General features: G+C 39.1%; 1 protein-coding gene across 4 annotated transcripts in view; it reads left to right on the plus strand.

Annotated features, from left to right (window-relative positions):
* The window catches only part of KCNC4 (potassium voltage-gated channel subfamily C member 4), a gene marked incomplete at its 5' end in the record, with an annotated part of 36,203 nt that extends 23,150 nt beyond the window's left edge, over positions 1–13,053 (plus strand). For 3 of the 4 annotated variants that reach the window (XM_081322190.1, XM_081322188.1, XM_081322189.1), the window contains one exon: positions 10,852–11,554. In XM_081322190.1, the coding sequence (XP_081178316.1) occupies positions 10,852–10,860 (9 nt within the window). In that variant the 3' untranslated portion in view covers positions 10,861–11,554. Of the gene's footprint in view, positions 1–10,851; positions 11,555–12,743; positions 12,797–13,028 lie in introns of those variants that run through there. The other variant, XR_014025731.1, reaches the window with a different exon arrangement.
* Between the last annotated feature and the right edge of the window lie 2,004 nt (positions 13,054–15,057).

Consider the following 15,057-nt stretch of genomic DNA (forward strand, 5'->3'; position numbering starts at 1 on the left):
ACCACTTTCCTAACAGGTATGTCACTGTAGCTTGCTACCAGACCCCTTTGTTTGTCCTCATCCTTTTTGAAATAAACCATATTTTGGAGGTGGTAGGCAACTCGTGGCACTCCGGATTTTGCTGTATTACACAACTCCTATAATTATTGGTCACAGTACCTAGAAATGCCGAGAGTTACTGTATATTTCCACAGCATCTGGAATGTGCTGATTCCCAGGGTTTGTACATGTGTAAATATACAGTTGATTTGATATAAAGATCGTGGTTTTTTCTATGATTCCATGAAAACAGGACAGCTGCTGTTCCAAAGCCTTTATTCCATCCGTTTGCTTCTTGCATTAGTAGGTTGCCTTATAAAACCTAAAGCCACAATACAAATATAAAACTCAATTGGATGTCCATGATGCCAGAGCACAAAATGTTTTATTTTGTTCCTCTACTGCTCTTCTTGCCCACCTTACTGTGCTGTGACTGTTAGTGTGATCCAGGACAGACCATGGAAAAGACAAAGCAAATTGTCTTTTCTCTTCTCTTCAGACTTAGTGAAGTCTGCCAACACTGTTCACTCTTTTCCTATTCTCTCTCAACCTTCTTCCTGTCTCTTGTCTTTCAGAAGGAAGGAGGGGATGACACTATGGGTCTTGATATGACTCATCTGGCTTTAGGAGGCAATTGTTAAAGGGCTTCTGACTGAGAAGCTGAAAGCCAGTGTTTTAAAGAAGAGCATAAGCTGTGTCTGGTTGTTATTAAAGTCAAGAAGCATAGATAGCATTTTCACCTTAAAATTATCATTGGGCAGAGACTTTCAACCCCAGAAAAAAAGTCTGAAAATAATAAAGGCTAATAGGAGATTTGAGTAGAGGATCTCTCAAATTTTGCTCTCTGCCTGCCCTATTCTGTTTTGAAGGTGACCTATGTACCCCAGATTCTAATGGAAGGAGACAAAGATGCAAGATTTTAGCCACGTGTAAAAGCCCTATGCTTTGATAGCTGTGAATGAATTCCTCTGCCTTGTACTGTGAGTAATATGCTGTTTAAATCCAGCAGGTTTGTGAGGCATTTGTTCCATAACGGTGTGTTTTGGCATTGTGTGATTTGACTAATTAAGTGTATTCATTTGCTTATTAAGCTCTCAATTCTCAGTAGGTAATGAGTCATGCAAGAATTATGCTGAATGCTGTATACTTTATTCAGCTGAGGGAAATAGTACAGTTTCAGATAATCGGTGTAGTGATAAGGCACTGATATATGTGGCTCCTATTTTCATTGGGGTATCTGAGAAGAAAATATCATTATTTGTAATGGGCCCAACTATGGACCAGACTCAGTTTGGGATACTGTTTTGCAATCTGAAAGCCACATAGCCAGCATTTCATTGCTTCATCAGTTCTGTATGCATGTGCAAGTTTCTTCTGTGCAAGCTTTATGAAACTGAATAGGATTGAAAATAGCATCACTGTAGATTGAAAACATTTCCTTTGGTAGAACCACAATGTATAAACATTTCTGCAAATACAAGGTTGAACACACAAATGGCCCAATTTAACACAAAGGGTAGATTCAGGGTTCTCCTTTATCTGAAAAAGGCAGTGAAATCTTTCAGCTTTAGATTCAGCCAGCCCAAATGTTTTCTGGTTACTCAGGGGAACTGTTCAAGACAAGAGGATAATACCATTAACCACCAAGGTAGAATTTTACCTCCTGAAGTCAACTTTGCAATGTCAGTGCAAATAAAAGCAAAAACTGGAATACATAATCTAATTCCCCTTTTGTTTATAATTCAGTCATGTATTTAATATATCTAATCCAAAGAATGAAGATTATAATACTCAGAATTATAATTCGGCATCCCAGTATCAGTTTTCCAGCCAAGGTCTACTGTTTCCTTCCAAGCCTCTTTGCAAATGTGTTTCTGCCGAAAGGACTAAAACCAAAGAATTCATGAGGATTATTCATTCACGTCTACAGTACTCAAAAGGAAAATAAATGTTAGTGAAAGTATTATGGGACTGCAGCTAGAATATGCTAATAATGACTGACTACAAAAGAGGGACGCGGTGGCTCAGTGGGTTAGGACGCTGAGCTTGTCGATCAGATGGTCGGCAGTTTGGCGGGTCAAATCCCGAGTGCCGCGTAGCAGAGTGAGCGCCTGTTACTCGTCCCAGCTTCTGCCAACCTAGCAGTTCGAAAGCACGTAAAAATGCAAGTAGAAAAATAGGGACCACTACGGTGGGAAGGTAACAGCGTTCCGTGCGCCTTTGGCGTCTAGTCATGCCGGCCACATGACCACGGAGACGTCCTCGGACAAGCGCTGGCTCTTCGGCTTTGAAACGGAGATGAGCACCGGCCCCTAGAGTCGGAAACGACTAGCACGCACGTGCGGGGGAACCTTTACCTTTACCTTTTTTACAAAAGAGAACAGGACTTTTCAGTACCTTACCTGCAATGATTCTTGGCTCTTCAAATCAAAGCATACTTCTTGAAATTCCATTTATTAAATAAGAGTGTCCACTTGTGCATGACAGTGCAAAATGGTTTGAGATGATAGAACATCCTTAATTTAGTTTTAGAATGGCTTGAGTGCTCAGCATTCTTTCTCACCCAATTATATTTAAATAAAATTAAATGTATTTTTCTATAACATCGTCTTTTGAAAATAAATTTTTAGGAATTCCAGTGATTTTTTAAAAATAAATGATTGCTTATATTGTTTTCTTGTTGATAATGTGTGGGATCATTACTGGAATTCCTTAGGACCCTTCCTGCTATTTCTGATTGAGGAAATGTTATTTTAGGAAACCTGTTTGTTCACACTTTTCCTTTGTGCAGCTTCACTGCAATAGGTGCCCTTTAGACCTTTATGTCTGACCAGGATAACAGGATTCTATGGAAGAGAGAAAATACAGTAGGTGCCGTTTAGCGATCAAGTAGCTGACTTGTATAATATCAGACATTTTGTGCCTGCAAATTGGGATGTTTTCACTTTGCAGGATATCAGAGAGCAATTGAGGGAGGCAGCAGCAATCTTTCTCATTTGTATGCAGAGATACATTTTTGCCTTTCCTGCGGTTTGGAAAAACAGTTTTGTACAAGCTTAAAGTTGGATTCCGATTTGAAAATCTGCTGTTTTTAATTTTATGACATTTTAGCCTGGGGGTACTGTAGATTTGTTATATATTATTTTATACAGCTTTACACCCCATTGATTCATAACAAGTTCTTTCATGAATCTGCATTTTAAATTTCAGCTGTTAGAGAAAACAGTGAAAACAGTTGTCAGCTGCCCTTACATTAAAGCAATCCTATGATTGATTGATCAGTTGATTAAATTTTTATGCTGCCCATTTCTCCTACAAGGTGATTGTTTTACAGCAACATCTCCCTCTTCTATGTTAGTGACTGCCTTTTGGTCTTGAGTCATAGTGCATTAAATGCTCAGCTGATTTTTGCTTTGGAGTCTTTGGTGGTCTCCCAGTGTGGTTGTTTGCTTGTAGACATTTCATCATCACTCCTAGTGAGCGTGAGGTTTTCTCCCTTTTTAATATACAATAGTTTAATATTGTATAGTTTAATATACAATAGCCAGCCGTACCAACAGGCTGAAAAATAGCTTTTATCTGTGGGCTGTTAGGCTTTTAAATGGGACATAATCTTATGCAGAATTGACTTGGGAGGCCGGTGTGTGGTGTAGTTGGTTCACATAGTGTGGTGGGATGGAGGGTTTGTTGTCACTGTGTGTTGGGGGGAGAGAGCACGGGGGGAGGCTCAGCTAATCTCAATGTACACATGTTGTACTTTGACAATAAAGGTTTTATTTATTTATTTAATGTGCCAGGTATAGGTTTTTCCCTTGGCGGTTTTTATCAGAAACTATAAAGGAGAAAACCACACCCCCGCCAATTCTGGCAGGACTGTTGCATATAAACAGGATGCAAACCGACAGACTAGGTTACCTAGTTGGATAATGAAACATCTGTAAACAACAGTAAAGCTTAGAAAACACCAAAGACTCCATTGTTCAACTCTGGGCTACAGATATTCTGTTCCATTGGAAGCTTTGCTTTTGCAGGCTCTGGAAGGCAGATAGGTGGGATGTGAGGAAAGAGAGATTTATGAATTATTGGAGGGCTAGTACACCTGAGTAGTGATAGTTTAATGGCCAGCAGTTGTATAGATTTGGGCTTTCGCTATTCCTTGATTGGTGTCCAGTGTTTTGTACAAAATTGTTTCTTGTAATATTTGAAACAGTAAAACAGAAGGTGTGCAAAGACCTGGATTGAATTCAGTCACAGTCGTCTAACTCATTCCTGATTAGACAGCTGTGGCCTTTTGTAAGACAGGAAGTTTAATCAAATTACCTCAGTGAGATTTCACCATTCCGTGTACATGTTCTACAGACCGTTTCCTCGTACTAATGCAGGAAGCTTGTAAGGAAGCAAGTTAAAAAAAAACCAGGAATGATTTTGTTGTGCTAAATGATTTGCCAATCTTTTAAAAAGCAACTTGGATTGTGGGTTGAAGAGGGGCGCATGATAGCAGGTGGGGGAATAATTAGGCTCCACATAGGCAGACAGAGGTTGTTACTTGCTTGGAATCTGGCACCAGACAGAAGTTGGGTGTGAATCTGATCTTTGCTTAAAGCAAAGATGAGCCTTTTTAACCTTTTGACATTTAAGAAACTTTAGTGCACCAAGTATTTTTAATCAGCAAGGATAATATTGTTTGAGCCAGTGTTTATTAGAAGTGACATGTAGCCCCACTATGCAATTTTTAGACTTGGCATTATGCAACTTAGTGTACAAAGTATGACTAATATCCCTGCTGCTTTGAGAACAAAAACTAGAATTGGGGAGTAAGACACCAGAAAGCTTAGCAGAAACTTTTCAATAGTGGTAAGACCAGCCCTGATAAGCGAAGAGAGAGCTCTGTTAGGTATTAATCAAATGGATTCTGCTAATTGTCAGAAGAGTTCTTTGAATTGTTATAAGAAAAGAACTGTTGGAAAGCTAATGGTTGTTGAATCCTAAAACTCTTGAACTCAGAGTTCTGAGAACTTCATTCTGGTATTCTTAAATACAAAAGAGAACAAAAATATATGAATAAATATTTCCACACTACCACTGCTTTTGTTCTTCAGTTTTCCAAAAACAATTCAAAGACAACTTGTGATCATCTTAATTTCTGCTGTCTTCAAATTCTGAAAGCACAAGAACACCTTGAGTCAGTCAGAGTTCATCTCTAAGAAATCAAAAGGACGGTACAAAAATATGAGCTATCACCAGTCCTGGACCAACAAACATGTTTTCATCTCTACTCCATACAAAAGAGAAATGAGTTAAATTGATGGTGTATATATCCGGCTGTTATTTTCAGCTGGTGTTCTGTACATTTGATTGTTTACCAATAAATGCTGAATGGTTTGACTTTAAGGAAAAATTCTTAGTTGCGAAGATGCCTTTCCTTGGTTACGCTGAAAAGTCTCCTGCAAGCTATCATGATGAAACTACTGTATAGTATGTTAGCATTTCTGCAACCAGGGCTCTCTCCATTATTTTTAAGCATTCTTGCAAGTTTACTAGGGTAGCTTGAGTGGGGATGGGGGGAGTAATAGTTTGGGATGCTTGCAGAGAAGTACCAGGAACAGAATATAGAAGCTGCACAAGGGAGGAGCAGTGGAATGATGGCTGCTTTGAGATGAGGTGAGGCAAGGCTTCCCAGCAACAGAAAAATAGGCTACCTATAGAATTAAAACAATTACAAATGGAAATTTTAGCTGTAGCTGAGCCAGCGACACAGATGACTGTGTGGGATTGTACAGGCACAGAATTGATTTTTGGAATGGTGCAAAGACACTGTGTAAATCAACTGTACCCATATACATACACTGTTTTATGTAGATCTCTAGTAGGAATACAAGGCAGATATGAATTGACAAGCTGATCTAGTGAAGGGGTGCAGAACATCTGTTGATTTGAGAGGCCCCAGCATGCTTTGCCTGGCGTGTTAAAGGCTATTGCTATGGCTATTGCTATTGCTTAACCCTCCATAACTCTACAATATGCAAAAAAGATGCAACATTTTTAGCCTTACTCATTCTTGGTGGATGCACAGAGGGAATGTTGATAAGACAATATTTTTGCATTTCTAATCCTGGGCAACATTATGTTTCCAGCAAATTGTTCAACTGCAATACACATTACAGCAAACATATCAGCCAGGCATGCTAAAATAACTAGACTTCTGTGTCTTCATCATACCTATAAATCAGAAATGCATCAAGGAGCAGCCTTTGACATGAGTGACATTGACAGAGACTGACTCCTGGAAAATTAGCCTGATCCTTTTAAAACAAGAATGCAGCCTTTATATATACTATTGTGTCAAGTTGCTTTGTCCAAAGGCACAATGTACATGTGAAATAGTTTGCATGTGAATATTCAATTCTTAAATATCTTTGTTTTTTTTTTCTCAGAGGAGCACAAGGAGAGTAGAGAAAATGGAAATAAGAGGGTGTTAGCTAGTCAGTATGCTTAAATGTCATAGCAGTAATTGAGCTGCCCAGAAATCATCTGTACTAGTGGTTTTTTCTGACTTGCCAGTAAGATTCCTTTTGTGCTTATAGTTTAAAAAAGGACATCAGTTAGTGTTTGCTTATTGTAATAAATAGATTATTTGGATCAAGTACAGTCTTAGCAGAAAAAGCAAGCCTTTAATTCCTCCAGCATTTATGGAAACAGAACTGTCAGTCTGAGTTGTCTCTCAAATGCTCATCCAGTTTTACCCCTTTCAGCAAAAAAGATCACAATCAAGTATATCCAAAAGATTAGGCTACAAAATTACATGTGCGCAAATGTCTTGGTTTGATTGAAATGTATTAATTTTGTATAAAGAGTTACTAGCTACTGTAAAAAAATGGTCCAAAACTAAAATAGAAATCAGTTCAGTTTGGGGAGTGGGATTTGAAAAATATAATTTTCTGTATGTTTATTAGGGAATATCCTGCAGAACATATTTTTGAGGGAACATGCGGAAGTTCAGGTTGCAAAATCTTTATTCATGCAATCTCCACTCCCTCTTCTGTCCCTCTAATAAAGCAATAGCTTAGAGAGAGGCACCCGGTTGACATGTATCAAAAATCCCAACAGACTCAGCTAAGATTGGAAAGAACTCCAGCCTGGCATTCTAGATTGCTGCTGATGGTCTATACAGATAATGAACGACTGCAGACCAATATCTGACTCAATATAGAAACAGTTTACTGAGTACAGTGATCCCCATTTATCAGCCACCGGAGTTTTGCAAAGCTCACCCTCTAGCAATTATATGTGAAACTTTAAAATCAAGACAAATGTAATTAAATTACTTTTGGTTCTTATTCTCATTGTAGATTACTTGAATTTAATTGTTCCTAGATGTTTTCTTTCAGTAAAACGGGCATGATGAAAGGAACTGAGGGTTGGTTCACTTTTATAGCACTTGCTTTGTCTGTGCGTAGTTATGTATGACGCATTTGTGTACTCTGTTGTGTATAAAAATACACTGTATTGCTATGGCTAAATAATATTTATATTGTTTTTATGCAAGATAGGGTCTTCTATGTATTTTGAGCTGGTTGACTATTTCTGGTTTGTACTCCCCCCCAAAAAAATCTTATCTATTACAAGCTGCTCTACTCACTTGGAGTTTTAAGATCACAGATGCTACGTAAGTCCTTTGATTGCCAAGAATTGCAAATTCGGACTCCTGGGAAATGAACTGATATACCTGTTTCCTCCCTAATCTCCCACACTCCCCCCTTCAAGATTTGCCCTTTCTTAGCTGTGTGAGATTCTAGAAGCAATATTAGATTTGCATAGATTTCCTCTTTCATAGAGATGTTCCAGTCTGCTTATAGCAAACTCAATACAGCTGTCGACTACTTAGCTTGTGCCTTGTATAAGTGAAACAACCATTAGAGATGAAACACTTGTCATTAGAACTAATGTGCTTTTTAACTGAGGCACTTCATAATGCCAGCTGCAAGCCAGAGTGATTAATCACTGAGTGATGCAATGTTGACATGCATATGTGAATCAGCTGGAACAATTTCTGATCATGACTTGGCTATCATAAAAACTACAGAGGATATTGGGCCAATAATATGAAACTCTGGAGGGTTTAGTCCCCCTTCTTTGCTATTTTTTTCAAGTCTAAATAGCAGCTGTTTAACAGGATGAAATTTAACCAATAAACTTTTCCCCAACAAGGAACTCCAGTTCTGGAGAGAACAGGATTTGTTCAGCCCCTTGAGGCATATTTTTCCATCAGGAAAAACTTATGTTCAGAGCATTACCTTCTCATAAAAGATAATGCTAGCATAAGATCAGCAATGGAAGGGAGAACCGAGTTATCAGTTAATGGGTTCGTTTTAACTTCAAAGAAAAAGCTGGCCTGCCAATTAATGCTATGAATTAAAAATCCACTCATTTAGTTATCAGCTGGATGTTCTCAAACTTGGGCATAGCACTCCATTTATCTACACCCATTTTTTAAGCTGGTATTATAAGGATAATCTGCATAATAAATTCTCCTTGTCCAAACTGTGAATCTGTATCCTGTACAGGTAGTCCTCATGTTACAACCATTTGTTCAGTGATTGATCAAAGTTACAACAGCACTGAAAAAGATGACTTATGACAAGTCTTCTCACTTAAGACAATTGCACATCCTCACAGTCTTGTGTTCAGAATTCAGGCACTTGACAATTGGCATGTATTTATTGCAGTTGTAGTATCCCAGGGTGGTACATCATCTTTTTCAAACTTTTCAGACAGCTTCTGACAAGTAAAATCAATGGTGAAATCCAGGCATGCTTAATAACTACATGATTCACTTAAGAAGTGCAGTGATTTTCTTAACAACCATGGCAAAAAGGTCATAAAATCAGGTGTGACTGACTTAACCACCTTGGTTAGTAATGGAAATTCTTGCCCCAATTGTGGTCATAAGTTGAGAAGTACCTCAGTAGCTTGGGTTACAGTTTCTCCTAAGGGAAAGGATATCTTCAGGGACTAATTCTGTTTAGCCGTGGTGGCGCAGTGGTTAGAATGCTGTACTGCAGGTTAACTCTGCCCACTGCCAGGAGTTTGATCCTGACCGGCTCAAGGTTGACTCAGCCTTTCATCCTTCTGAAGTCGGTAAAACGAGGAGCCATATTGTTGGGGGGATATGCTGACTATAAACTGCTTAGGGAGGGTTATAAAGCATTGTGAAGCAATATTAAGTGCTATTGCCTGTGAGCAGCCTTTTTGCACTTGGGGTTTCCTAAATGGTTTAGTCTGCATGGAGTTCTCATTACCTGTTATCAGCATGACCATTTAGCTGTTCTGTCTAAAGATGCGAATATAGGAAAGAGCCAGGTTATCAAAGGTTGCCTTACACACTGTTATCAAGTTGTGTTTCCAAAGGAAATTGTAGTAGAATAGAATTCTGAATCCTTTATGAAAGCAATGCTCTTTCCAGGGAAGGGAAATTTCATCTTTCTTCAGTGGCAGTACGGTGATATTTCTTCGCTTTTCATGGCATTCCATTTAGAGATTACCTTTTCCTGGAGATGCCCATGCAACCCAATTTGGTCTAGTGGTTAAGGCACCAGGCAAGAAAATGAAAGAATGTGAGTTCGAATGCTGCCTTAGTCATGAAAGCCAGCTGAGTGACCTTGGGCCACTAACCCTGTTTCAGCCCAACTCACCTCGCAGGGTTGTTTTTGTGGGGACTATAGGAAGGAGGAGGAGGAGGAGGAGGAGGAAGCAATATTAGATATGTTTGCTGCTTTGAGATGTTTTGTAAAAATAATAAAGTCAGGGATATAACTATAATAAAAATAAATAAAAGATTACAGCTGAAGAGCCTTGGTGGCGCGGTGGGCTAATGCCTCCTTAAGTAACACCAGCTGCCTGCAATTAATGCAGGTTCGCATCCCACCAGGCTCAAGGTTGACTCAGCCTTCCATCCTTCCGAGGTAGGTAAAATGAGGACCCAGATTGTTGGGGGCAATTAAGCTGACTTTGTAATAATGCCGCTTGGGGTGTGTGTGAAAGCCCTAATAAGCAAGCATATACATAGAATGAAGGCTACTGCTAAGCTTGTAAGCTGCCCTGAGTCTTCGGAGAAGGGCGGGATATAAATGGAATTAAAATAAATAAAATAAAATAAATAAAGATGTACCATTTCAGATGCAGGTTTGTGTATTTGGTATTTCTATAAACATTAGGTGCCATATTCCAGAACAATATTCGTACAGTCAAAAATGAGTGGGTGGGTGGGGTCACCTTTGTTTTTGTGAGCCAATGCTACCTTGTAATTATTTGATGATCCTTCTACTGATGGGAGATGGAAATGTGGCATGATAGAAGTTTCTAGATATTGTGTACCTAGAGCTAATAACAAAAATGCTCTGTGTGTAGTTGGTCAGATATGATACTCTCAGTTTCCTCTGTGCTTTTGTCTTCTCCTTCTGGGTCAGCCAAGCCACATCTGGGCATTTTCTGAAGCCTTTAGAAAGACGAATGAATCACTGCTGCTCTTCCCTTTGAAGCAGCTTTGGAACTTCTAGAAGAAAACTCCCATTTTTCTCATTTCAAGTAGCTATAAATAAGTTTATTTTAAATCCATTCAAGTCCCAGTAGTCAAGGAGAAGCAAAAAGTATTTAATAGTGTCACCAGCACCAGATCTGTTCAGTCTAAACTGGAAGAACTAACCCTAACTTTGGCCATGAGACAGAGACAAGAGGGGGATTGGTTGGATTTTATTTTATTGCCTGTTTGTAATCTTTTACTGTGAAAGAATCTGAAAATCCTTGTTTTTTCAGGACTGTTGAACCCTCAATGAGTTTGACTAGAAGCTGGGATTGGCTCAAGCAATTTTCCTGTTAAAAGTGTATACAAGGAGAATGTAAGCTGGAAGGACCCATCTATTTGCTGTAATCCTGCTTGCTGTGTATTCAGTATATAAAAATGTATCTGAGACATCCAGGGTTACTCCATGGTATCAATGTCAAGATGGGCTGACAACCAGTACAAGCATTTGAACTGTTTCATGATCAGCCTTTTACTGTGTGGACCAACTTGTTGGCCAACATTGCTGCTATTTCACTGTAGAAATTTGAATGGTTCCTGGACTTTATTACAGATGGACATTGCTAATCTTAGATACCTTCTGGCAGGCTCCTGCAGATGCTTCAACATGTAAGTGCCAACCTAGCATTGTCTGCAGATAGTATTTTGTTTTAGACTCTACTGTGTGTATTCCTGGCTTCTTCAGTAGGAAATTCCCTTTCTATATATGATACCGGTATTCATGGAATTATTGGGAATTTGAAGCCACAAGATGTTGCAAAGTGAATTTAACTTGTGGATGTATTTAATGAAAAAGAAGAACCATTAGACTGTAGTGCTGTTAGTGCTGTTACTGTATCCCAGACAGTATTTAGTACTATTATCTTCTGTGCTGTACACATGGCTCTTCTTGTCAAACTATAACAAAAGTCTTAATAAAAAGATCTGGGAACTGAATTACAACTTTGGGTATTTTGCTGTTGCCTTTTTAAAAATAACTTGTTTGGTGAGCCACCACAACTAGTATAAGGTTTCATTGGATTGTCATGACAGTGATATGGACCTTGATTATCTACACAAGACACTTGCATTCATGTCTACGTAGCCTTTCACACTCTCCAGCACAGTCCCTGAGGAATCAAGCCTCAGAAACCTTTTGATGCATAAACAGGACACTAATCTTCTCAATAACTGCTCGATAGCCCCTTTAATTGAAAGGGTTTGTACACCACTATATGTTAGCTCTTTCTGAAATAGCCCAACAGAACTTAGATCTTCAGCCAAGATTCTCAAAAGTGTGACCCTCAGTATGAACAGTTCCAGTGGGACTGCCATAAGTCGCCCAGGAAACAACTGTCTCTTTCCCATTCCATAATGCAAAATATTTCATTTTGATTTTCTCCCAGGGTGGCCAATTGCATTAAGCGGCTGTGCCAGGAGATAATAGAGAATCCTGCTTTGGGCATGGTTTATATATCATGCACTTCCCTAAATAAAAACTTTCAAAGTGCCATGTGTGTATTCTTCCTTCTGATAGAATGTGAAACCTCATGTTTTGGATGAAAGTGAGCCCTATGAATTACTGTCCTCTCTCAGAAGTGATAAATTTCTGATAAATCTCTGAACAAGATATCTCCACATTTTTTAAAAAAAAATGTTGACATAGTTGCACAGGTTTTGTAGCACTTATCCCAATCCTTCCCACTCTGGCAATTTTCCTTCAGAAACTACAATTTCTTTGGGCTGGGGGGGAGGACAGGTAATATATGGTTATCTGCAGATTTTCCCTACTAGAACAAGAAGCAGTGAGGAATTATTTTAACCACAAAAACAGCTTGTTATAGAAAAATTAACCCTTGGTTCCTGTTTTTACAATTAATATAAAATGACTACTGTAGATACACAGTGCACGGATCTTCCAAATTACATCTAATTTAGTCCATCTAAAAATATATAATCTTCAGTTCACATATGTTGGCAATAGTAATAATAATAAATTTATATTTTTATGAGGAAATTAAATAACGTTTTAATGCCTTCTATTGTTATCCACAAGGCCATTGGGAAAAAAAAGATTAAGCACATTGCTTAAGCAAAGATTACCCAGTATTTATTAATTTTCAATTATATTTTGTCTTATCTCAAGGAGGTCACAGCTTTACCACTTCATTATTCTCAAAACAGCTGTAACCTAAAAAGGTAGGTTAGACTGAGAATCAACTTGCTCCCAATCTTAGTGGAGATTTTTCTGAATTTCTGGCTCTAATCAAACATGTTGCATTGACTTTTTGACCCATACAGTAAATTATTTCCTGTTTTGAAATCTTCAACAAAATGTTGTTCTATAGGTACCCTGTTTCATCCAATCAGATTTGTATTCTAAGATACTTGATTCTGCTCTCTGCTAACATGATCTTCCGCTTGCTTGCAGACCCAGCATCCAGATGCCATGGAGCATGCTCAATATTCACTTGTTGTTTTTTGGAAAATTTCCTCTCAATTTTATTCTTAGTAAAGGTAAAGGTTCCCCCACACATGCATGCTAGTCGTTTCCGACTCTAGGGGCCGGTGCTCATCTCCGTTTCAAAGCCGAAGAGCCAGCACTTGTCCGAGGATGTCTCCGTGGTCATGTGGCCGGCATGACTAGACACCAAAGGCGCACAGAACGCTGTTACCTTCCCACCGTAGTGGTCCCTATTTTTCTACTTGCATTTTTACATGCTTTCGAACTGCTAGGTTGGCAGAAGCTGGGACGAGTAACAGGCACTCACTCTGTTACGCGGCACTCGGGATTCGACCCGCCAAACTGCCGACCTTCTGATCGACAGGCTCAGCATCCTAACCCACTGAGCCACCACGTCCCTTATTTTATTCTTAAAGATGTGTTATTATTCTGAAAAACTTGGTTCTCCCAATGCTGTGGATACCCTATTTGGCTGCAAAGGCAAGATCACACAAACCTCTAAAGTCTGGTAGAGGAAGGGATTCCCCTCTAAGGAATAAATACTGACTTTATATGTAGAAATATAAACATTGTTTCCATTAGATGGGTTCACTGTGATTTCCATTGACTAGATTAATCATATGGAGTGTTATGAGAGACATATTTCCAGGGGCGCCTGCCCTCTGGAACCAGCTGCCCTCTGGAACCAGCTGCCTGCGGAGCTTAGGACTGCCCCCGACCTTCGATCATTCCGCCGAGACCTGAAGACCTGGCTCTTCGAGCTTTCCGGCTCAGGCTGAGTTTTAATTGGGGTTTTAACTGGGGTTTTACATATTGCAGGGACTTAGTTTAATCTTTTTTAAATTGGTCTTAATTTTTGTATTAATGTTTTAAAAATTATACCCTGTAAACCGCCCTGAGTCCTTCGGGAAAGGGCGGTATATAAATTCAATAAAATTAAATTAAATTAAATATTTGGTCCAGTGATTAAAAATACCAAGCTAGAAACCAGGAGACTATGAGTTCTAGTCCTGCATGAAAGCTGGCTGGGTGACTTTGGATCAGTCACATTCTCTCAGCCCAACCACCTCACAGAGTGGCTGTTATGGGGAAAATAGGAGGAGAAAGGAATATTAGATATGTTTGTCACCTTGAGTTATTTATAAAAATATAACTCAAGGTGGAATATAAATAAATGTCTGTAAATATGAAAAATCAATTTTTTTTAAAAAAAATACGCCTTTGTGGATCAGGGAGAAGATTCTGTTGCTCTCTGCCAAAACGAAAGTGAAATGAAATGTTTCGAAACATTTAAAACTAGCATTCTCTAACCTGATTCCGTCTCAGCTTGGGGAGCCCATCATTCCAAGCCATCAAAGGCAATTGACGGGAACTATAGTCCAACACTGTTGGAGAGTACCAAAACTGAGGAAAGCTAATTTAGTCAAATATCAGGTTTCAGTTCTTCATCAAAGGCAACACAACCAAGCTACACTGCCAGCTGCATGTTGCAGCATTGGTATATTATTAGAGCAGTTTATATACCTTCCAAAGCTATTATATCACACTGGCTGCCAAGCAGGAGGTCCTTTTACATAATAACATGAACCCAAATTGCTAAGTAAGATGATTGCTTGTTTCCATGTATGTTAAATGCAGAGTCCTCCAAGAAATGGGATTGAACCACTGGGGAGCATTGCCTTTTCAACTCCCTACTTAACTGCTTTTTATATTATGACTTGAGAGACGTACATTCCATAGCAGGCATTATTTTCCCTACAGCCTCCTTCTGCCTGGGCTGCTACCACTGAAAATGTTTTGAGTGGCACTGTTGTTCCTCTGTCTGCTTCAGTTATGCTTGGTAGCCTGACTGAAGAGAACACTGGAAAAAGTCAGGAGGACAATATACCTACAGGTGGGATAAAAAAGAACTGTTAGCTTCACAAGGGTCCAATGTGAAATGGTTCATCCTAGCTAGAGCACCAATTCCTGGCCAAGAGAGCAATCTAAACCTTCT

This window comes from Vipera berus, assembly GCF_964194415.1.
Source record: "Vipera berus genome assembly, chromosome: 3".
In the NCBI taxonomy this organism is placed as follows: Eukaryota; Metazoa; Chordata; class Lepidosauria; order Squamata; family Viperidae; genus Vipera; species Vipera berus.